This window comes from Haliaeetus leucocephalus, unplaced genomic scaffold (assembly GCF_000737465.1).
Source record: "Haliaeetus leucocephalus isolate CR32 unplaced genomic scaffold, Haliaeetus_leucocephalus-4.0 Scaffold229, whole genome shotgun sequence".
Classification (NCBI taxonomy): Eukaryota; Metazoa; Chordata; class Aves; order Accipitriformes; family Accipitridae; genus Haliaeetus; species Haliaeetus leucocephalus.
Window position 1 is genome coordinate 2092817 of NW_010972665.1, and position 22796 is coordinate 2115612.

At 44.5% G+C, this 22796-nt stretch overlaps 1 protein-coding gene across 9 annotated transcripts in view; it reads right to left on the minus strand.

Annotated features, from left to right (window-relative positions):
* Window positions 1–22796, minus strand: part of CAMK2G (calcium/calmodulin-dependent protein kinase II gamma) — a 117454-nt gene that overhangs the window by 40581 nt on the left and 54077 nt on the right. For 8 of the 9 annotated variants that reach the window (XR_774362.1, XM_010567770.1, XM_010567768.1 and 5 more), the window contains exons 4-9: window positions 11133–11187; window positions 10454–10519; window positions 7544–7616; window positions 4282–4384; window positions 3324–3407; window positions 2358–2452 (exon numbers count right to left, since the gene is read on the minus strand). Coding sequence is in view for 8 of the 9 variants with exons in the window: in XM_010567770.1 (XP_010566072.1) it covers window positions 2358–2452; window positions 3324–3407; window positions 4282–4384; window positions 7544–7616; window positions 10454–10519; window positions 11133–11187 (476 nt within the window). In the remaining variant the exon portion in view is untranslated. Of the gene's footprint in view, window positions 1–2357; window positions 2453–3323; window positions 3408–4281; window positions 4385–7543; window positions 7617–10453; window positions 10520–10934; window positions 11085–11132; window positions 11188–22796 lie in introns of those variants that run through there. The other variant, XM_010567773.1, reaches the window with a different exon arrangement.

Genomic DNA, 22796 nt, shown 5'->3' on the forward strand with positions numbered 1-22796 from the left:
ACTCAGACCTTTGAATTTCTTTCACACTCAGCAGTCAAAAAAGTAAAGTCACAGATCTTTTTAACTGAGTTCTGACATGAAAAACACAAGCACTACCTTTTTTACCCCACCTTGCTCTTTCTCCAGCATCCTAAGAAGCTATAACAGCATATGCAAAATCACAAACACTTAACTACAGCAAAACCTCATGAAAGCAAAAACCGCTAACAGAGAATATCCCATCATGTATACCTTCCCCACCCTAAAGCACAATATCCTGGAACACCAGTCACTTAGGTGTAGCAACCCACCAGCAAGTTGTTAGCAAGCATCTACCATACCACAAATCATTACATGGGAAGCAAGAGAGATGTAATAGTGGATGGGGATACAGAAGCATGGAAACAAAGACAAGAATCTCAAGTATTTCATCTGCTGATCATACATGAGGGGTAACTGCTCTTTTCTATAATTCTAGTAATGATAAAGATGAGATATTTATGCCATCCTCCAGATGCTTGCATGTGGTATAGATGACAGCATGCTGAGATTAAATGCAGTATGTCTCCCTCCTATGAATCTACTGTACAAGTACAGGTGAACTTGAGAACACAAAGATAAATGTGCTGTTGGGATAAAGTCCCCTGTCTTTAAGGGGTGGGGAAAGATTGATCTATCCTGAGAACATTTCCTTACAGTACTACGTTATTTAGAAAGATTATCCCATCTCTTTTCTCTTGCATTTTGTGCTTTGCTCAGTTGGGTCATAAAAATACATCCACCGTATCTGATTTGCATATAATTTTATTTCTGCATTCTCAGGCATCAGAAAGGCATTATACAACTTGTTCTGCAAATGTTGCAAGACACTACTCAAAAATTACGATACTGAGCTTTCTAGCCAGGACACTTTCCCCCCACCTGAACTCTGAAGCATTCATGGTAACGCTGCACAAAACTCCTACCCAACAGCACAAAGTCCAATTCACCGTTGCCACTTCCTCTATGGTCAAGAGAGAACAACAGACCAGTCCAGTGCACACAGGCCCCTTGATGCTTGGGTAAGGACAGTAGGGGCAGGTACGCCAGTAAAACTTGAGCTGTTTTCTACCAGGCAAAACAGGAGAGGAATCTACTAGTATTTGTTCATTATAGGTAAGAATTCAAAACCAACAGGTAGATAGGAGGCATCAGGCACTTCACTCCTCATGACTTACAGAAAGAGTTAGATATTTAACACCTGAAGTGCTTTGAAAATCCTCATCGATACAATTAGTGCAAAACCACTTCAGATAAGAACAAGCAACACAGGAACAAGAGAGGCAGGAAGGCAAGAGAAGAACACAAGTCTATTTAAGGCTATCAAGTACAAAGACATCACTTTGCTTTCACTCAGGAAGCCACTGAGCCAGGACACGGGGTTAGGCAGACCTTTGTTCTCACCAGTACAGCTGCTCTCATGGTCTCAGGCACAGAAGCTGTGAGGTAACTGGGGTCCAGCAGAACCCTTGCTTTTTTTTTTCCTTTTTTTAAATACAAACCACAAGACAGCCTACAAAATCATCTCCCCAACTTCCTCTTGATATTCATGCCCACAGGCTTTGAGCTAGGATTTCCAGGAGTTCCTTCTTCCCTCCCGAGCCTCTCCTTACATGGAAGAATTTATGTCCAACATTCAAGCTGTGGTACGCAAACCACATTCCACACCACCTTTGCTCCCCAGTACTAACCTCCTTGCTACTCCTCTCCCTCAGGCACCTTTTACACCTCAGTTTTGCCATGCTCTGATAACTGTTCCATGAACTGTTTGGCTTTTTATCAGAACCTCCAACCCACCACACTGATGCCCACCACAAAGCCACCCCTCCAAAGGCCCCTGCCATTCAGTCTTCTGACTGGGCTCCATGCTTTCCACGGCTGGAAGAAATTCCACTATGGCACTGAGGAGACCAGAAGCCATAATTTAAGCTATTATTCTACACAGTGCTGCCCCGTACTTTTAATTAGGCCTTGATAAAGACAGGCTCCTTCATCCTACCTTCCCTCTGCTCCTCTGAAAGAGTTAACATTGGCTACATCTGCAGCACTTTGTGGTAAATGCACTACAAGACACCATTTCCCACCATTTGTATTTCTAGCTCTGCATTTCCCTAACGACCAGCAACCTCTTGGTGCCCACTGCAATGCTTTCCACATATCCTTTCAGTAGCCCCAAACAGGACTGTATCCCAGGCAGTGAAGACAAGGAGGTATATGAACATGCCCAACATCACTTTGCACAGTAGCTTGGGGCCTGCTGCTGGACACCAAGTATGATAGTGCCAAGTTTTGGATGGCTTCTACACCCATGCAGGTACTCAGCAAGAAAGTGCCCTTACGTCATAGGCTCCGGCTTTGATCTGCTGATAGAGTTTGTGCTGATCTTCATCCCAAAAGGGAGGGTACCCCACTAGTAATATGTACAGAATCACTCCTGGGAGGGAGAGACACAGATATACTATGGTTAGGCTAATACGCCAATTATTCCTTCAGCCCCTCTTCCTTCCCTCTTGACAGTCCCCAAGGCAATGATTGCTCTATATCTTCATTTGCCATCACATTTAGCCTTCTGAGGTAGAAAAGGATAGTACAAACCTCTCCTCTTTTGAACCTTTCCCTGGCACTTCATGTTCAGCTCTTAACACCAGCTACCAGGAGCTAGAACAAGGTGCATGAGGTCCTTCTACCCTCCTCTGGCTATGATGGCTAGTGAGCCACAACTCCCAGCTCTCTCAGAATAAAATGAAGCCACAGCCCCTGGGGTTGCTGGGCAGCAAGGGACTTTTTAGGAAGAACTATGTTTTTAGATGCTTACTGTGCATGGTCTTGGGACAAAAATGACACTGACAAAGCTAACACTCCTGGCCTGCAGAGAACCATTTAGTCCATGTCAGGCAACACTGATATCATATATCTTTAAACTTATCAGTCCCAGATACATGTACACTTCATTTTTTCCTTTTTAAAAAAATCAGCTCTCTTCAGTATTTCATCTTTTACATAGTGTAATAGGAAATTGCTACAGTTATCTAAACAACTGACTCTGCAAAGCATAGCCAGGTCCTATCTCTTGAGTCTCAAACACCTGACTGATGGCCTGAGGAAAGGATTAGGAGCCAGAATCAAATGAGTTCAGGCTCCAATATTAACTCCATCTACACAAGGTGCTTATCCTCAAGTGTGCCTTCACCTCTCCACCCAATAAGAAGGAGCACTGCGCACCCTCCCAGCAATAGGTTTTAAGGAATTGCTCTTCTACATGAAATGGTGTTGTTTAAGTGTAAAACATTTTGACAGAATCTTACCACAGGCCCATATATCCACTGGTTTTCCATAAGGGTCTTTTCTTAAGACTTCAGGGGAGAGGTAGCCTGGAGTGCCAGCAAACCCTGCCAGGAAATGGATGACATGAAGTACTTACAGTACCCAAGCACAAGAGATCTTGCCATATCACAAAATCCACTAGTGGTAACCAACAAATTCGAAAAGCCATTTCCCACCCTTCATCTCACATTTGCTAGAGCTACTTCTTGGTAAACCAAGAGAAAGAGAAAAAAGAAAAAAAAAAAAGAAAATCAGATGGGATCAAGTGTCTATGTATTGCAAGAAAAATAGAAAAGAAAGAGGGACCATGTCAACCAGCTGGGCACAAACTCATATGCCAGGCCTTATATCATTGTTATATATAATGGCTCGGAGTTTGAAAACACAAGACACAGATGGGACACATCCGATTGCCAAATGGCATGGGCAGACCAGGAGAAAGCAGCTATCTCTCTAGAATCTCTGCAGCGCTGCACAGTCTCAGAGCTGATGTTTAGCCTGAGAAGGTCTTATTTCTAATTATGTTTTAGCTAAACAAAGATAAGGCCAGATCCAAATGTCCCTGAGGAAGGCCAGGTCAAATGCATTTCTGTAAAATGACCAAACAAAATTCCAGATGTCTACACTCCTGAGCAGTAGGGAAGTTCAGATCAGGGTTTAAACTTAGCAGCTGCATTCGTCTCTCACACTAGCATCTACTGTAAATCGAGAAGAAAAACAGAGAAATACATGGCCATTTTTTCTGTCTTTATTTATCATATTCTTTCCTCGATTGCACCTAGCCTCATGCCCAATGACCCAGAGGCTGTGATGCTTGGAAAGGAAGCAGCAATGCCAAATACACACAAGCGTGCTGGAAGAGCTGAGAAAGGGCAGGTGCAACTCAACCAGCCACCAGGAAAGGGGGGAGCAAAAGTGGGAAAGCTCAAACGCTCTTACCAAACCAGGCCTGCTGCTCTCCCTGGACTTCTATAGCCAGTCCGAAGTCAGCCAGTTTGACAGCAGCACCCTTACATTTACTTGCCAGTAGTAAATTCTCAGGCTGGGGAGAAGAAAGAAAAGAGGGGGTAAGAATGAAAGACTTGACATCTTCATTAAAGTCTCCTACCTCAGTATTCACATCATTAAATTCAATCTGCTGACTGAACTTAGCAGGCATGTACTAAAGCTGCTGAGGTGAGGGCAGAGCAACAGCAACAAACGGCTTCGACCTAGAGTGGCAGAAAATCCTCAAGTCTAACACAAATCCTCTGTGGGAGACAGAGCCTCTCCTAAACCAGCCCATACGTTACATGCTGACACCAGAGGGCACTGGCAGTACAGTTCCTGCAGCACAGAACCCAAAATTTGTTTCTGTCATCCCCGCAGAGAGTAATCAGGGGGAGAGGAAAAGGGGGAAAGATGCAGTAGATACAATCTGCAGTGATGTTTCTCCCCATGAACATTACACAGTCCCCAAGGCACTGGAAAAGTAAATATGATGCTAATAAGGGCTGCCAAATACAGCACCGTAATGCAGGAAGGCATCAACTGGATAGGCAGTAGCTTTCATCCCTTACAGAAAAAGCCTCAGCCTCAAATTGGCATAAGCAGCACAGCAGTGAGTGTTCTTGTAAGCTATTTTTTCATGCTACATATTTACAGCAGCGTAAAATATGCTCTCTTGCTACTGCCGCCGACACCTATACCATAAGCAGCCATGTCACTTCCCCCATGTGCCAGGAAAGAGAGGCAGACCTTTGCCCCTCACATTTCCACCTCACATGAATCTCACTTGAATCATAATTCTGTTGTGTTCCAGCAGACAGCTTCAGCAGAAGGCTTATCACAACTCCAAAAGCTGGACTGGGAGTCAGCAGCTTCCTCTGAAGCACCAGAGCAGCTAGTTACATGTGACCCTTCAAAACCCCAAAGCCTTTAAGGTGGTGGCTATTACAGCTCTGCAGGAAACCCAACTTGGGGTTCTAGGAAACTAGACAGGCAGGACAAATGCAATTTCTCATCCTACCCCCTTCTGATCATTTGTGAAATTCCTACCAACTTGATTTTTTAACTGAGCAAGATGGAAGCATGGAAATACAAAAACAGGAGGTTGTCTCAGTTTCAAAAACCCGATGAAGGTCTTTTTTGCAGCCTGCTCACCAGTTCCATCCCACAGCAAGCCTCTATCCCTGTTCTGCCTGACAGGAACATGATGCTTTGCTCATTCACCTGCCTTAAAGTACTGGGCATGTGCCTTGCTTCTGCTTTAACGAAGGGAGAACAGCCTTGCCCATCACAGTCCTTGCCATAAGCAGCATGGAAGGAAGGGGAACTGGGTCTCAGTACATTTGGATGCCACTGGCTTTTCACTATATGGGAAGTGGAAAAGATTGTGTTAATCAAGCTACACTGATGAAAATTCACCAGTGTAAACAAGTCCCTAAAGCAGAAGACCAATGAAGTCTTCTGAAAATCCCTCCCAACTTCAGATCACACCTGGGCTTGGCTTGACTAAGAAACAGTGAAATTTAGGCCTGGCTTGTGCTAGCTAAGCACTGTTTGCTTCTAAAATACAGTTACAAACACCTTAAGGCTAATGGTGTTTATCCATGTGCATGGGTGCCAACATATGGGTTGTCTCAGGTTTCACATACTTTTTGGTAAGGATGTGAATGTATTCCCTAATTTCTTATGGTCCCTATGGGCAGCCCAACACTTTAAGTTCTTTAAGAACATGTCAGCCAAAAGACAGGCTTATGAGAGGGAGTTGCGAAAGACAAAGCTTCACTTGAAACAAGCTCTGCAGTTATTAGACACTGATCCTGAAGGCCAAGCTTTTGGCAAGGAGCTAATTATTAAATAAAGAGCACAGGATCTTTTATTGCTAAAAGGACCGGCTACTCCTCAGGCCTGGAGAGTTTCAGTGAATCAGAGCAAGTAACAGAAGAAACACATTAACTGCAGTGGGGAGTGTCTAGCAGCTGATAAGTTCTAAACAAGTTCACAATTTTCACACAAACAAAACTTGGGAAGCAAACAGATTATATCTGAACACAGGATGCAAAGGAAAACTTAAACCATCCTGTACTGGAAAAACTACTGATTTTCATATAGGCCCTAATTTGGGGCAGTAGTGCCTCTTGTAGTCTGCTTTCTCAAGAGCAGGTGTCAGCTCTAATCCAGAGCAGCCATTCCATAGTAGATCACTTGCATCTTTTCAGAGTGCTCTGAATCAGGCAGCCAGAAGTGTTGCACAGGAGTTTGCCAGAAACACTAAGGGTTAACAGCTGTCCACTAGATCAAAACACTGGGGGAACACTGCCACTGATCTTGCAACATACTTTTACCTCGCTCTCTGCAAAATATTTTTGTACTTTTCCCCTTATGCATTGTATAACAAACCAAAACCAACACTAGTAGCAGGTGTCATCCTGCATTAATTTAACTGGACCACTGGTGGCCATCACCATTCCCACTTTAGACAGAGAAGGCTGCAGGGCAGGCAGACCTTCCCGCACAAACCTCTTCATTCTGGAGCCTGCCCAGCTCCCAGTACAGCTGGCACTGTGTGGGAAGGGAGTTTAAGTAACTACACTGTGGGGGCTCTGGGTCTATAAATGTGTTATAATGTGGCAAACAGTTGATTGACCCAGTGTTTACCTAGCCAGCAGTTTTGGGTCTAGATTAAAAGCACTTCTACTGATGAGAGAAGAAAGAAATGACACAAAAAATTGTTGTGCATCTCTGCCCTAGCCCAATGGCATGTGTTTGGCAACAGTGAAGAATAAAAATATACATGCCTTACGCAGACAAACTCATCCTGGCAGATTGAACAGAGATTGCCCCAGGTCTCTAGAGATCTCTTCAATGGCAGACTAGAAAGCATCCTTCATTATAATGAATCCTACCCAAGTTTCTCTGAAAGCCTACCGCACTCCAAGGTTCACAACTACTCCATCCTGGAGCTGCCTCAGAGAGGCTGAGAGCTGGCAAGGTTCATGAAGACTGAAAACTTCCTCAGGAGTTCAGCACACCCTCTAGAAAATTCTGAAGGAGCAAATTTGTGCTTCAGGAACCCCCGAGCCCAGTTCAAGTTAAAAAAAAAAAACAAACAAACAACAAAACCCCTGCCAGCTGGCAACACAGTATTCCTGTCTTGCCTCTTCCAATGATCCCCTGGCTGCTCTCCTCAGCCTCTGTGGCACGGAGGAAATATTACCTTCAAGTCCCTGTGCACGATATCGTGCTGGTGAATGTGATTCACACTCTCCAGTATCTGATGAATACAGTGGCTGCAAGATAAAGGGAGAGACACACAGTTATGCACACACGCACACATACACTTGGCATCTCATCTCATCCCAGAACTATTTCCCTAACTTTTATATTTGTACCAGGGCAAGTTCAAGACCCCAGGCTGAATTCCTTCATCATGCCCAATGGTTGCCACAGCTCAGTACTGTCACAGCTGGACACCCCCACCCCCCTCAGCAACAGGACGCTAAACATCCTATCTATAGCAGGACCACAAAGCCTCTCTCCTGTCTCCCGTCATCTCCTTCCTTTCCTCCCCATCACACTAAGCATCTCACTTGTTCCTTCAGCCAACAGTGCCCACCCCACACAGGAGAACTGCGGCATCTGAGTATCTGCAAACAGCAGCCAAGATTGGGCAGGCAAGACCCAATCACTCCAGGAAACATTCAGCTGGGCTAGTCCCAAGCAAAGAATAAACTTTTAGAGAGCAGCAGCAGCCCCCTGCAAATTCAGGATGATGACTCCTGGGTGCCTGCCCGTTTGCAAAGCTTTCAGAGCAGCATCTCAAGCACTTTACATACACAATGTGCGCACACACGCACTTGCTGGGTGCCTTTTAAGTACAGATCCCACTTAAGGAGTTAGTGATCTGAGAAGCAGGCTCATTCCCTGTTAAGTGCAGTGTGCTGCACTCCCCCAGCTCACAGAAAACTCTTTCTCTGCCACTCTCACTGCTGTAACCACAGAGGGCAAAAGCAAGATGTTGTTTACACCTATTGCATAAGAACAGCACAACACACCCACGGGTGAGATTTCTGGTTGAAAACATCTTTTCCACTAAACATTTACTCAGCTCCCAAGGGTGAATGTGGAATGGAGTAGGGATTTTGACAACTATGGCTGGGCAGTAAGCACACACATGAGGGCAACTCAGATGGGTCTGTGTCCTCACTGCAGGATCAGTCAGTCCGCTCACCAAGTTCTACAAATCTCAGGGGAATAAATTTGAAATGAGTGAAATGTTTGAGGGAAGGGAAATTGGCTATTGGAAAAGATGGGAAAAGGGCAAGGGAAGGAAGAGAAGAGGAGGTGCAGCACTGTGTATTTGCTACCATCACCCCTCCGGAGCTGGCAGTACAATCCTCAGGGTCGGAGTCCATGAATATCTCCCCGCTCCCAAAACAAAAATGTATAATTAGAACAGAGCCGAGTCTGAGCGAGAGAGATTTTCTGGCCAAAAATGGCAAAAGTGTGAGGTGTCCCAGGCGAGCCAAGTGCGGCGGATTGGCACAGACCTCGCTCCCTCGCTCTCCCAGCCTGCTCTGGAATTCAGCTCGGCATGGGGAAAGAAAGGGAGGAGCTTCACTCTGTCATCTGGTGGGCACTGCGAGACCTGGCCGGTTGACAGTCAGAGGGCTGAGCACCCTGAAGAAGGCTCACAGAGCAATAGACAGTTCTCCTTTTCCCCTAACCCTGTCATTATTTTCCTGAGCAGTGTTGGTCACTGCCAGCTCTTGACCATTTCAGGGAACAGGCAAGAGGGACAGGGGGAAGGATGATGATTGATAACCTCAAAACTTCCCAACTTCAAGGCAGAATAGCTTGAGCGACCATGTATCTGTCAGAGATACTGTGCCTACAACATCTGTACACCCCACTGAAAACACCTACAGGGCTCTCAGACCTCTCTACCAGGAGCGCCATCAGAGATGACGGGCCCACTGGCCTTCCCCATCAGCAGACGGCGCATGGCGGAGCGCACAGTGCAATGCCTCATTTGAAAGCATTGTGTAAAGCCCAGATGACAAAGTCTGTAAGCATACCACAGGGAAAGCAAATAAGCGCCCACAGACTCCACAACAGTACCTGCACTAACACACCAAGTCATACTCTTTGCTTCCTTGCACTCAGTATGATCTTCCTCACAGTACTGCCTACCAAGCTCATCCTGCAGCAGCACCCACTACTCCCTTCTTACGCCTCTCCTCTCATGGCTCCCCGACTTCCTGCTCCAGCAAGGGTTAGGATGGGATAAGAACATGGGTGCAGAATAAGCAGGGGTGAAGTGTCACCATTGGGCCACTGCCAGGCCCTGCTAAAGCAGAACAGGAGCTGCCTAATCCCAGGTTTGATTCCAAATGCTACATGTCCAGCAAACGGATGGGTCAGAGAACACCCTCAGCTACTGCTGCACAAAACACCCACCCTGTACAAACAGCAAAGGAATAAGCACAGGCCACTTCAGGAAGTTCATGCATGGGAGAGAGGGGGGACACTCAGAAAAAGAAGGGCATAACTCTAAATCTTTTTAATATTAAAATACAAAGGTTGCTCTCACATATTGTGCCTTTTCTCACTGCACCAACCGGCTCACAGAGAGGGCTTCCACAGAAACATAGCCTTCAAAGTCCCATCTCCCCCCTGCCCCGTAAACCATTACCTAGACACAGGCAAATTTAGTGGGTCTGCCCAACAGCAATGGCACATCACTAGAATCCCTACCAGAAGGCAGAGACCAAGTAGGCAGTGCTGTCACAGCCACAGGACAGTTCTCCCCTACGTTTGCTCACTAAGGACACACTGTCACCACCGACCAGAAAGGTTAGGCAGACAAAGCCACTAGCAATGGGACTCCCAGCAAAGAGCACAGCGTCTGCAAGCAGCAAAGACAGAAGCGTCTGCAAGCAGCAAGGGCTAGAGCTGTGGTGAGTTAGGCTGACTGGTGACAACAGTTTATGCCAATAGCAGAAAGAGAAATTGTTTTTTCCAGATGGGGAGCAAGAGTGTCAGAACAAAGCCATGCACAGAACAGTAGTCAGGACACTCGTTCCACTTGCCAACACACGTGGCACATACACAGAAACAGTCTTACCTGGCGTCTGCTTCACTATAGTATTCTCTGGCAACAATATCCTCAAAGAGCTCCCCACCAGTAACCCTGGAGTGCAAAAGAACAAGGGAGGTTACACAGCCTGCGCACATCTAGCTCAAGGCTGCACAGGAGGTACGTGGCCGCCTGTCTGGGCCCATTCCCACAGCCTGTGTGGGGACCTGTGGCACAGGGGAGCCAGGGCAGAGCTCCACCACTGACCTGCAGCACAGGGGAGCCAGGGCAGAGTTCCACCATGATGGCACCAGCACTGGTACATCCATGTGACTGACCCCTTGGACTGCTAGTGTACAGGACACTGTTGACACACTGGGCACGAATTGCCCATGCACCTCTACACAGCTTAGTATATACTAAGCTTGGGCAGAACATCCCTTCTCTGACCCCCTCCAGGCTGCCTCAGAGGCAAAAGTCAAACAGCCTCCCTATACAGGATAGCCATCCTTTGCCATCCCACACTTACACCTGCTGCCAGGAGCTTTCCTGGTCCATCCCCTACCACACAGTCAATGGATTTTTGTCAAATAGGCCAGAGGTATCTACAGGTCTCAAAAGAGAAAGGGAGAATATGTTAATGCAGGGGTTTTTTATTCCACTCTTAGTCAACCATCCATGTGCCTGTATCACTGGTGAAGGATCAAAGCCAAAGAAAGACACTTACAGATCAAAGACAAGGTAATGGAAACCTTCTTCTGAAATACTGTCATGGAGCCGCACTGCAAAAACATAATCAAGAAATGGAGATTTACAGAGCATGTAGCAAATATGACACTTCACAAATCAAACCCATGCACACAGCCAAGTTCTCCCTCAACCCAATCAGTCTATTAATTCCCCATGCCCTTCACTTTGTGTGCTCACTTAGTGACCTGTTTCCTTCTATTATCTCAAAACAACAGATGGGTGTCCTTCACATACATCCAGCCCTCCCCAGCGTCAAAACAAAGTGTAAATATCTTTGACCTCCTGTTCATTCTCCTTCTCTAATGCTTCAGTACCCTCCTTTCACATCTGCCTACTCTCTCCTTCACGCTCATGTTTTGCCATCTCTCCCCACCCATTTTTATTTCCCAAAACAAACCCTTTTCAGAATCTCCAAACAAGCCCCCAACCCAAAAAATTTACTTCTGACCTCACCTGCATGTCAGTGCCATTGATCTCCCTTCTGCCTTTCATCTGTAAAGCTCCATGAAGTTCCCTTTTACTTCCTTTTCCTCACTTCATTCTTACATCCAAAATCCTTACTCAAAATTCAGAGCCAGTTTCTTGACTCATTTTCTCACCTGTTTGTTACCACAGACATATCTGATCACATTCCCCTTCTCAAAACTTCATCCTCCTTCAGCTTCCTTACCTATGCCCTCCTAATTCTGCTCCTATTACCTAAATTAACCTTCATCTTTTCCCTTTCCTTGTCCCCCTTAACCTACAGGATTGGAGTTACCCCCGTGATGGGCCACTACCCCCTGGTATTCTGAGGTCTCTGGGGCTCTGTCTTCCTTTCGCCATGTTACACGTGGGCAATAACTATTTTATCTATGTAGCCAGCACAGTGTCATTTCCTCCTGTCTGAATCTAAATCTCAGTTTCTTTGACTTTTCTTGGATACCTAGGCACTAATTCTAACCCAAGAGGAGAAACTAAGCCCTTACTTTCACAATGCTACCTACCTCCTATTGTCTCCCCTGCTGGAAAACTTCACTATTTTCCCTGCCAATTGGGGTCACAAGCTAGCAATCCTATTTGACTCAATTCCTAAACCTTCACACCCTGACTAGGATGAGTTGTCTTCTTCACATGCCCATCTACAGTCTTTCCCTATTGATTCACCCAACTAAAGGAACTAGCTGAGACTAGACTGGGTCTCAGCCACTGTGACACCTTGTAATCGAGTATTGACCAAAGTAACATTACCGTTCTCATCCCTGTAAGAAAAATCTCGTTCTGCTCTGCCACTTTAATGGTACCTTTGCCTCTCTTGCCTGTCTTCTATTCTCTTTCACATAAAATACAGGTGACCTGTCTTGACTTTTCCCAACATCATGATTTTCTCTCGGTCAGTATCAAGAGGTCAGTTTGCGTCTCATTGATGCATGATATCAGCTACCATCACCATCTTGGGAATGTTACAAACTAGCACTTGGCACATGCTCCTGCCTCATATGGAAAAGCTTTTGCAAATGTTCTCAATGCTCTCCTCTAATCCTCCTTGCAACTCTGCTTTGCTAAGGCACCCTTCCACATGCACGCAAACACACACAAACTCAAAATTGACAGTAGCACAGATGTGCAGAGACCACTGCCAGTACCTCTCCTAAAAGGATTTAATTCTTTCCTTATTTTCTGCCTGTAGTTTGCTGTATTTTTCCTGCCTTAATCTACAAGCTCTCTGGGCTGGTCCCTTGACGAATTTCCTTTCCTTAGCATTTCTACTGCATCTAACCGCAGGGGTTTGGGAGGAGCACTCCACCCAGCATAATGCTGCAAACAAGCAAGTACAGTTAAGAGTAGCGGTACAGCAGGTGTTTCAGGTACAACATGTTGTTCCTATAGCATGAAAATACAGACACATCACCTTTAAGAACTATGTTCCTCAAATTATTCGCTGAAAAAAAAAAAAAAATTCTTCCAAGTAAGCAGTTTTATTTGGCTTTGTAATAACTTCATTGCAATACAACTTTGTGTTTACAAGAAAACTTGCCTCCTGAGCACTTGGCAGAAACCAGCAGAGGTAGCATTACGAAAACGCAAGTGAGAAGGGTATTTCCTAGGAGAAAAGATTTCCATTCAAGACTGGAAACAAGATGGGAAGAGGCTGAAACAGACATTTGGATTCCCAGCGCAGGGCAGTTTCCACTCCAGTGCACAAGACTATTTGAGGTGAATGCAGGAAATGGGCACATGAACAAGAGCTGACGCCCAAGACACAGGCAAAAGTCTGTGAGGACACCTTATAAAGAGGAAACAGATGGAGAAACTTCAAGGAAAGCTGAATGTGCTAACAAGGTCCTGTCTGGCGATGCTTGGTGTGCACGAAAAAGCATTCTCCTTCCGCTGGCTCCTGAAAGGTCATCGAATTGCTGCAAGAAACACCAAGCAGAGAGGAAAGCGGCACGAATTAAATCCTTGCAGAACAGAGGAGCATGACCACCAGCAGGCTGAGAGCAGTGGCCATGAAAAGGGAATAGCAAACATGTCTTCAGGTAGAATTGAGAAATAGTGAATGATAAACTCTGACGCAAAGATGCAGGCAGCAAATTACATCAGAAAATAAAACATAAATGAGCTGATTGGTACTATTTCTTTGTCCTGAGGAAAGCAATTTTGTCAGATACGTTACGAAAAGAGAAGGCAGTAGCACTTCAGCTGGCAGAGACTGGCAGAGGCAGCAGAAAGAGCCTTCAAGGACGGTAAAACACTATTTGCATCCTTAGGTGCGTAACCATGACAGGAGAACAGAGACAGTTCATAAATACTGACGCTATACATCACCCTAGGGCTGCACAGCAAAAGGCGGCCTTGGAGGCAAAACGCAGGTCATTAACTTAACAAGGGAGCTGCTTTCTCGCGACAGGCCAGAGTGATGCTAGAACAAAATCTGCCCAAGATTTAATCTGCTGAGGTAACAAAGCTTGGGGAGTAACTGTAGAACAGCAAACCCCAGAAAAGCTATAGGAAAGATGACAGTGGGCCCCACCACCCTGCATAGGAGTAATTAGCAACAGCTCAAAACACTAGGCTTGAAGTGTGGAGAGGGGCAGTAATGAGGGGAGTCAAAAACGATTAAGAAAAATCTGAATATACCAAAACTCTTGTGACTTTCAATTCCAGCCCACACCTACTTCATACCGATGCTGATGGGAATAAACAAAAGCAATACCCAGTAGCAGAACAGCAATAGCACCCAGTGCCATTTCACTCTAACATTTTGCTTACCTACCCTCCTGCAGAGCCACAAGAGCCTTCCTGACCAGCAAGGCTACTGCAATCAGCAGCTCTGATGCCATGGTTCACTCTGCCGACACTCAAGTTAAAATGCTCTGCTTTCTAATACAGTGCTAACTACCAGGGACTGTCAGCTGAAAAACATGATCTGCCTTTTCCAAAACCATTCAGCCAGCCCATGAAATGGCATACATTCAGAAGTAACTCCACGACCTTTAGCTCATGTTAAGCATAAAAGCATTTAAAAAGTTTCTTGGCCTCCTCTCCACTTTGGTTCATAAATGCAACACATAGTGTTAACATTCATCATAAAGATACACAAACCTCAGATGCCATCTGATACCTCCACCTTCCAGGCAGTATAGAGCCCTCTTTGCTTTACAGATGTCCTATGCGAGTGCCCTCCACCTGAAGGCAGGACACAGGTTCCCGAATGGCCAGTTCCAACAGTGGGTAACAGGAACCTGAATACTGGGCTGTCCTCTGTTTCAGACATTTTCCCATGAAAAGGAGATCCCATTTGTGCTACAGGCTTCTGGTCCTCGCACACCATCTAACATCTCCATTACTACCACAAGTTCAGCTTCAACCAAGCAGTTGAGCAGAGCCCACATAGGCTGTTCGTACCTGTGTAACCTGTTGACATGAGAGGGTGAAAAACATAATCATATGTAGATGTTGGAGGGTAAAGGATTCCCCAAAACTGACTATACATGATAAGAAAAATAAAGAACTAAAAACAAAAGTATTCATCCAGTTAACATTTTTTTAAAAAATATTACAGAACCTTTTTTTTTTTTTTTTTCCTCCTGTCAGGGGAGCAGTGACATCTATGTCTAGTGCAGCAGGCTAGACAAAGGCACACATCACAACAAGAGTCTCAAGCTGCAGCAACAGGGAAGTTGCGCAACAGCAACACAGGGTCTTCCAAAAGATGACCAAACTACAAAAGAGTCCAGTACTTGCCAAGGAACCTGATCTCACTCTATTCACCAGAAGATGAGGTAGATTATTTCTATTAACTGATTCTGACGCCCAGAAGCAGTGACTCAAACCATATTTCCTTCCTAACTGAACACTTTTTACATAGGGATTCTTACAGATGTAGGAGATCAGTCCTTGCATATTAACTACAGAAAATTAAGCATTTTAGTGAGAAACAGCAATACAGTAACAGTCATGCCACGTGGTTTGCATTCCCTGCCTGAATAAAATGACCCTGTACAGGCAGCCGCAGCTCTCCGATGCCTGAGCATGATACAAAGCAACTGAGCATAAGAGGAAAATCTCCCTCATAACAAACTGTACTGCCTGGGGGCTTAGCCCATGGTTGGGGCAGGCAGGCTCTTGTAACACAGGGTGGTTTCTGGTTACCTGCTGCAAGTAAATCTCTGCAAGCAAGCAGTTACTGAATTCACAACAAAAGGCAAGTACACAAGCAGAAGAATTTTGCGGGACAATTCCCAAGATGTTCACTTTGCAATTACTCATCTCTGCTTAGGAAAAGGTAATGTGGGCTGAAATATGCTTGCTTCTACATTCCAATGGCCTTTGCCTGTCCTTAGGGACAGTGTTGAAGCTACAGGGTAGGGTAATCTTGTCTGCTAAATCTAGGTTAACTGGCATTCCTAAGTGTAAAGCATTTGGGTATTATGGGAACATAAAGGACACTATTAGCCAACTACCTCTGCACCAACACACATCGTGTACTGTGATTATATATCATTTGGGGCTCCCAAATGAAGTTGCCTGTGTTGCAGTACCTGCAGCAGAGTCAATACAAGGCAACAAAGATTTCTGGTTCTCTCCCTGGTCATGGTAACTGCAACGCAGCCTTAGCAGTGCAAACTCAAAAGCGCTCTGGGATCTTCTGGACTCAACAATGCTATTTAAAGGTCAGCCACTCATTAGAAACAGCCACAGCTTCACTTCTCAGCAGTTTCCAACCAGACATCAGACATTTGCCTGTATCATGCAGAAAGGGAGGAGGTAAGAGATACCACAAGGGCGATACTTCAAGAGACAGTGCATACCAGAAGCAGCAGAATAAAATTGGAGGCTAAAACCTGCCTGATGCCCTCTTCCAAAGATATTCTCCAACATGCCAGGAGATGCTGAAACTATAGATACAAATATACACAGCCCGACAGACTGCAAACTGAGCACTATCATCCGTAGCAGCACAAGTGACAAGTAAACTGACACAGATGGCTACCACCCACTCTCCACTTCCCAAGCTGCTCACCAGCCTGGGCAGCCAACATGGGAATTGTCCCACCACCTCCGAGCTTGGCTGTGCGCCAGGACACTTCCCGCACAGTTCGCATCACTCAGGATGCCTGTCCCGCGAGGAGCCACCATCAACCTGTGACTGCCTGTGAGCTGGGTGCTCAGCTCCCACCCCAGCTGTTTCTCTAATTACATTAAACACACAGAATTCAGATGCAGCTGCTCAGGCTGCTTCCAAAAGGACTCTCCTTTTAATTAAAAATTTGCTATTAAAAAGCATTAAATTGTGTAATTCAAATAATCCTCTAGAAATCATCTGCTCCAGCAGCAAATGACCAGCTTTGTTAGAGCAGTAACTAACAGCAGTAGGACAGTTAGCTAACAGGACATAGCATGCTGCTGTTAACCAGTCCCTTAGGAACATGTACTCTTTCCCTCCTCCTTTCAAATCTGACACAGAGAGGTTACAGTATGCTGGATATATACCAGCTTGCTGTAAACTCCCCAAGCCCACAGCATTTCACACCAATTGCAGTTTTAAAGCTTTAGAAAATGGAAGAGAAGAAGGGCTTGTTAACACTCTGCTCCGGTTCAGGCAGAACCAAGCTGCTGCAGGCTCTGCAAAGACAGACAAGGAACAGTCCTAAGGGAGTATGAAAAGGTGCACACACACAGAGGTGTTCCCCCCGCCCCCCTCCCCACTGTTCTCACTGTAACCTTTTTAGCACTCTGGCCCTGGAAAACAAGGTTAAGGCAGTGCCCTTTCTACCATACATGGTGCCAAGTCAGGGGAAATTCCCTTATGCACAGAAATTCACAGCCTAGAAAGAAGTTGTAGGGAGAACAGTATCCTTCCTGTTACAAAACTGGTCCTTCTGCAGAAGCAAAAAGCAACAGTAAAAAAAGAAAACACGAAGTATTTTTTAAAAACATTTCAGTGCCAACTAAACGTTATTTTTCCTTTGAATTTGCAATGTCTATATTGAAAGGCTGAAGTTCAGCATGATACATAACATTTAGTATGCCCTACTTAAACATTACATGAGCCAAAAGAGTGCATCAGCAGGAATATTTCCTACTCTCCTGATAACAGTGCAATCACAACCATCCAGAATTATTATTAATAATTTCCAATTATCCACATACCACATAAAGCAAAGTAGTTTTGATAACAACTAGTATTAGATGAGAGCTTTTTCTAAAAAGCCCCAAAATAATAACAAGCCAACCTTATTGGTATCTCAAAGAAAATACACAGAGAACACCCACTTTATTAGAACTAATAAAATTAAGATAGAGGCTGTGACAAATTTTAGGTCTCTCATACAGGCTCTGCAACTTCGCTACACACATTTCTGCCATCAGGGATGAATCAGCCTTTGGTGTTGCAAAGCAGTAGTCTTGCCCGTGCAGACAGGAGTTCTGCCTAATATCCCCCCAGCCTTGCTGTATTAACCTGATTTTCACAATTCTTTCCTTGCATTGCCCAGGACAGTCATGAAACCTTGCCACCCAGGCAAGCTCTGTTCAAAAGGCAGGCTGTCACTTGCACAATTTCACCAGAGTGCAGCCCCCCCTCTGTTCTGTTTGGTGCTCGGGCAGGGGGAACCCCAAAGGAGGTTCCTTGCACTTCCTCAACACTATTCTAACTGGGGGGGGGAAGTAGGGGAATCCTCCTCCTCTGGCTTTTACAGTACCTTTGAGTTTGAGTGCACTGAGCCTGGCCATCATCTCACTACTTTTTTTTTTTTTAAGGGATTGCTTGCATACAGATAAATCTCACAGCTGAACAGATGAATAACGGAATCTGAATACCTCTGTAGTACAGATCACAAAGACATACAGAATAAATATATCCACTGGCAAGGAAGAAAATGCAGTTGTTACTCCATTCCCAAATTGAGGGGGATCATGGAGAAACATTTTTCTCAAAACTACAGGAAAAGCTGTGGGAAGAGGATGCAGAAAAAGGACAAAACAAGAAGAGGTAAATAAACAATAGGTAGTAAAAAAAAGTAACTGGGAGAATCAGAATGAGAAATAAAAAGCTGGACTGCCTGGGGTTCTGGGGAGCCTCCTCTCAGCCAGACATGCATAGGCACTCACATAAAACCCTAACAGCGCCAGGACTGGAAATAATAAATGGTAACTTGCAGCTCAAAGGCTCAAACTTCCCAGCAGGAATGAACTCTAGCTGATGTTGTGTTTGGGGTTTTTCTGAGTGGTTGGTTGGTGTTTGGTGTTTTTTATTCGGGGAGGGGGGAGAGCAGGTTAAAGGCTTAAGGCCCAGAACATCATGTTTGACCTCTTAGGAAGCACAGCAACTTGCTGTCCTCTCAGACAGCCTCATGACACTTCCAAGGAAAAAGCTGCTCAGTAACTGAGAAAGCTGTAAAGCATAACTCTTGCCACAAGGTCTCTTCTCCCCCCATCCCCCCTCTTCCCCACACCATCCCCTCTCCACACCAGTTTCACCTGAGAAAAGGAGCAGTCCCCCAGCAACAGAAATTGCAGGGCAGCAGCTTTAAACAGCAGGCCAGGTGCAGGAGCATCCCACTTGGAAACTGCTGAGTTTCCATAGGGCAGCAAAGGTGGCCAAACCACTGGAGAATCCCCAGCATTTTAACTATTCTTTGCACATAACATCTTTTCTGTCCCAATTGCAAAGTCAGCCTGGATGTCTGCAGCCAAATGAAAACAAGGAAATCTGCTGTTTACAGCAAAACACAGCCTACGGTTTTTTTCTTGTTCACTAAGGAAGCAATTCAAATCTCTTGCTAAGGAAAAGGTGATGGGAAAACATTCCAATTGGCAGCGGGGGGGGGGGGAGTGAGGGCTTGCTTATCAAGAGTAGTATCTCAAAATAAGGAATGAGTGAACCTTAAATTGTGGCTGATACCACTAAGACAACAAGTTCAGTATTAGGTCTGCAGACTTGATCAATGCACTACGTTTCCCATCCATGTTAGTTATGAGCATTGTGAGATTCTCCAGCTGGGCTGCACACAGAAGCACAGCATCCTTCTTGATCCTTGCAGCAATTCGCACCTTGTTCAGAACCATCATTTAAGGGCACACAGACTGAAGGCCTTTTTTTATACACATGCATCAAAATCACTCCCACGAGACAGAGGTACTAAAAGGACAGACCACTTATCAAAGGAAATAAAACTGAACTGGGTCAAAACAATTCTTCTAATTCACAAGAAATTTCTATACCATTCCCTCCCCATTTTAAATAAGGGCCAGTCCAAAACTGTGGTTTATGCTGAGAGAAGCTGACAGAAGTTAAAATAAAAAGAATTCAGGCGTAAGTGTATTTTGGAGAAAAAGTCAGAAGTAGGAAAAACCTGGAAACGCAATAATTCTGATAGATGCTGAGGACAGCATTTCACTACTGCTACAAATTCCCTCAAACAAATTAACTCTGAAGCAGTTCAGCAAAGAATATGAAGGCAGAAATCAGAAACAGAATTTGGCTTCGGGTCTTGGGCTACTACCAGACTCTCTTAAAGTATGTATTTTTTTATCACTCTAGACCTAAGTGCATGCAGTTTTTCACAGCAAAGGCTGCCATGAGCTGGGACACAATAACCAACCAGAAGTGCTCAGTTCGAACTATGAACAAAAGATATTCAAGAACTACTTTTGTAATGTTGGGTTAAAAATATCTAAGAAAAAGTACAGATCATCTGGTGACAGATCCAAAGAGGAGGCACATATTTAGACTGGGGTAACAAAGAAAATTTAGAAGGAGAAGGGCAACACCTAACAACACGGTGGACAAAATCCATGCACAGAGCAGACTTCATGGTGCACTGAACAAGCCACAATCCTACTCTTGTAGGAGAACATGGGAATGCTAGAGAAGTGCTTTCAAAGCTATGAATGAGGATTTTTATTAAATTTTGCACAATTACTGCTTTGGGAGTCCTAGGACAGGAAGGGTCAAGTTCAGCACTCTGCTGAACTTCACATCTGCACTGAACAAGCCTGCAGGAAGATACTGGGGTTCCCAGCTCTGTCACTGCTCTAGTATTTGATGGGTAGCAGGAAGCATGGGAAAAAAATGAATTCTCCACAAGAGAATCCCTATGTAGTGAAAGAATTATAGGACTTAAAAATCAAATACACAGACTGACTGAAATTAAGTTTACAACTAAGCAGAAGACCAAAGCAAGAATTGATATTCAACACATTGTTTAGCTCTACAACAAACAGAAGGCAATGGTGAAGTTTATTTTATCTTAGCCATTGCACAAACTTCAGTGGCACAATCAGGAAAGCATCTGCAAATGAAGGGTCAGGGCTATGAGTATGCTTAGAAACCTGCTTCCTTCCTGCAAAGCAGGGACCAAGGAAGAAGAGAGCCATATCATTCTTTGTGTTCCCAAACACATCCATGTCAAATGCCCACAAGATTTATAGATAAGTGAATCACTGGAACAGTAAGTTGTTCAAGAAGCGGAATTCCCCATAGAGCCGTGACTCTTGCCAAATTTCACAGGCATTTTATCTGCTTACAGACAGTGGGGGTTTAATGATGTTGCCTTCTGCCTCTTTAACACTCTGATATCCTCAGAAATGGGTGCATCTTTTTTGCCTTTAACACAGGGTGAGCAGTTCACTGATTGATCTCCGTTCAATTCTGCTGTATTTGGTGAACATGCTTGGCAAATGGTTTCCCTGGACCAGAATGCAAAATACTCTAGAAAGTTGTCAGGAGGAAAAAAACCAAGCTGAAAGTTAGGGAAAGAAGTCCTTCCTCTACTGAACTGAAGTCTGAGGTGACCAGCTATAATGGCACATTCAAATGGATGGTTTGCAATGAGAACATGGTACATACCATGAGCTGGAAATCAGAAAATTACCTCAAGTCAACTTTCTTCTGTCCAGACAAAAAAACCTTACTGCAACACTAGGCTTTTAGAAGGATTACTCCACTGTGATTACCTTCGCCATAATGTGCATCTAAAGACAAGCAAAACGCCCAATTACAGAGCAATAGCCTATAATTAGGGCTGAGATTTGATGAAAGCATGTTAGGATAACTCAGAAAGTGGTCATTTCACAAAGAGCAACAGCAAATGGAAATATCACTATTATTTTGTACCTAGAGTAACCTTTATTTTATCGGAGTAGCGGTGTTACGGTCAGCGTGTTGCAGTCCAGAATCTCCATAGCAGAATCAACTGTCTTGCAGAAAATGGGTAAAAACCACAAATTCAACAACAGGTTTGCTTTATATCCTGTGTACAGGCAGGAGAGAAAAGCAGCCCAGCTCACAGGGTCCTAACTTTGAATCCTCTGCCCTGGACTCACTAGAGGCTCAGGTCTCTGTAGAAGACCAGGACATGCTGCAACACAGTTTGCAACAAAAACAGTAACAACAAAACTTAATGGGGAAATTAAAGCAAGTGCAAATTCTGCAGAATTCTCCAGGACTGCTGCAGTGTTAATAGCATAGCTCACACTGAGGCAACACACCAAGTATTCATCCAGAAGAGTTTACAACATAGAATGGTAGTAACTAGGTGATTACTAACTGCTAATACACATTTCAAGGAAAGAACCTACTGCTATGTCAGAACAACATGTTTCCTTTCTATGGCAACATAACAGGTCCAAGGAATATGGAAGCAGCAACGCATGTAGCATCTGGATTTCAGCAAGGCTTCTGACAGCATCTTATGTGCTATCTCCATAAACAATTTAGAAGAAATGTGTATTCAGAACTAGCTTACAATGGTGTATACAACTAATTGAAAAAACATACTCAAAACTGACCAAACTGGAACAATATATCAAATGATATCTTCAAGAGTTTGTCCAGATTCCAACAATATTCAACAGTGTTATTAATTATCTACATGATGCAATATATGGCATTGTTATTAAAGATCACATTACTGTAGAGGGAGTTGCAACCCTATTATGTTATCAGAAGATAAACAAAATGGTCTTGAAAAATCTGGGGGGGAATCCAGAGAGTGAATTTCTTCCCATTTGTTTTAATAAAGACAAATGTAATGTACAATTGATAGGAATCTTCATCTATACAAGATGGAAAAATTATTTGCTTGCCAGAAGTTCTGCAGAAAGTAGTCTGGAGCAATAATGTGTCAGAAAACAAATGTGCATCAACAATATA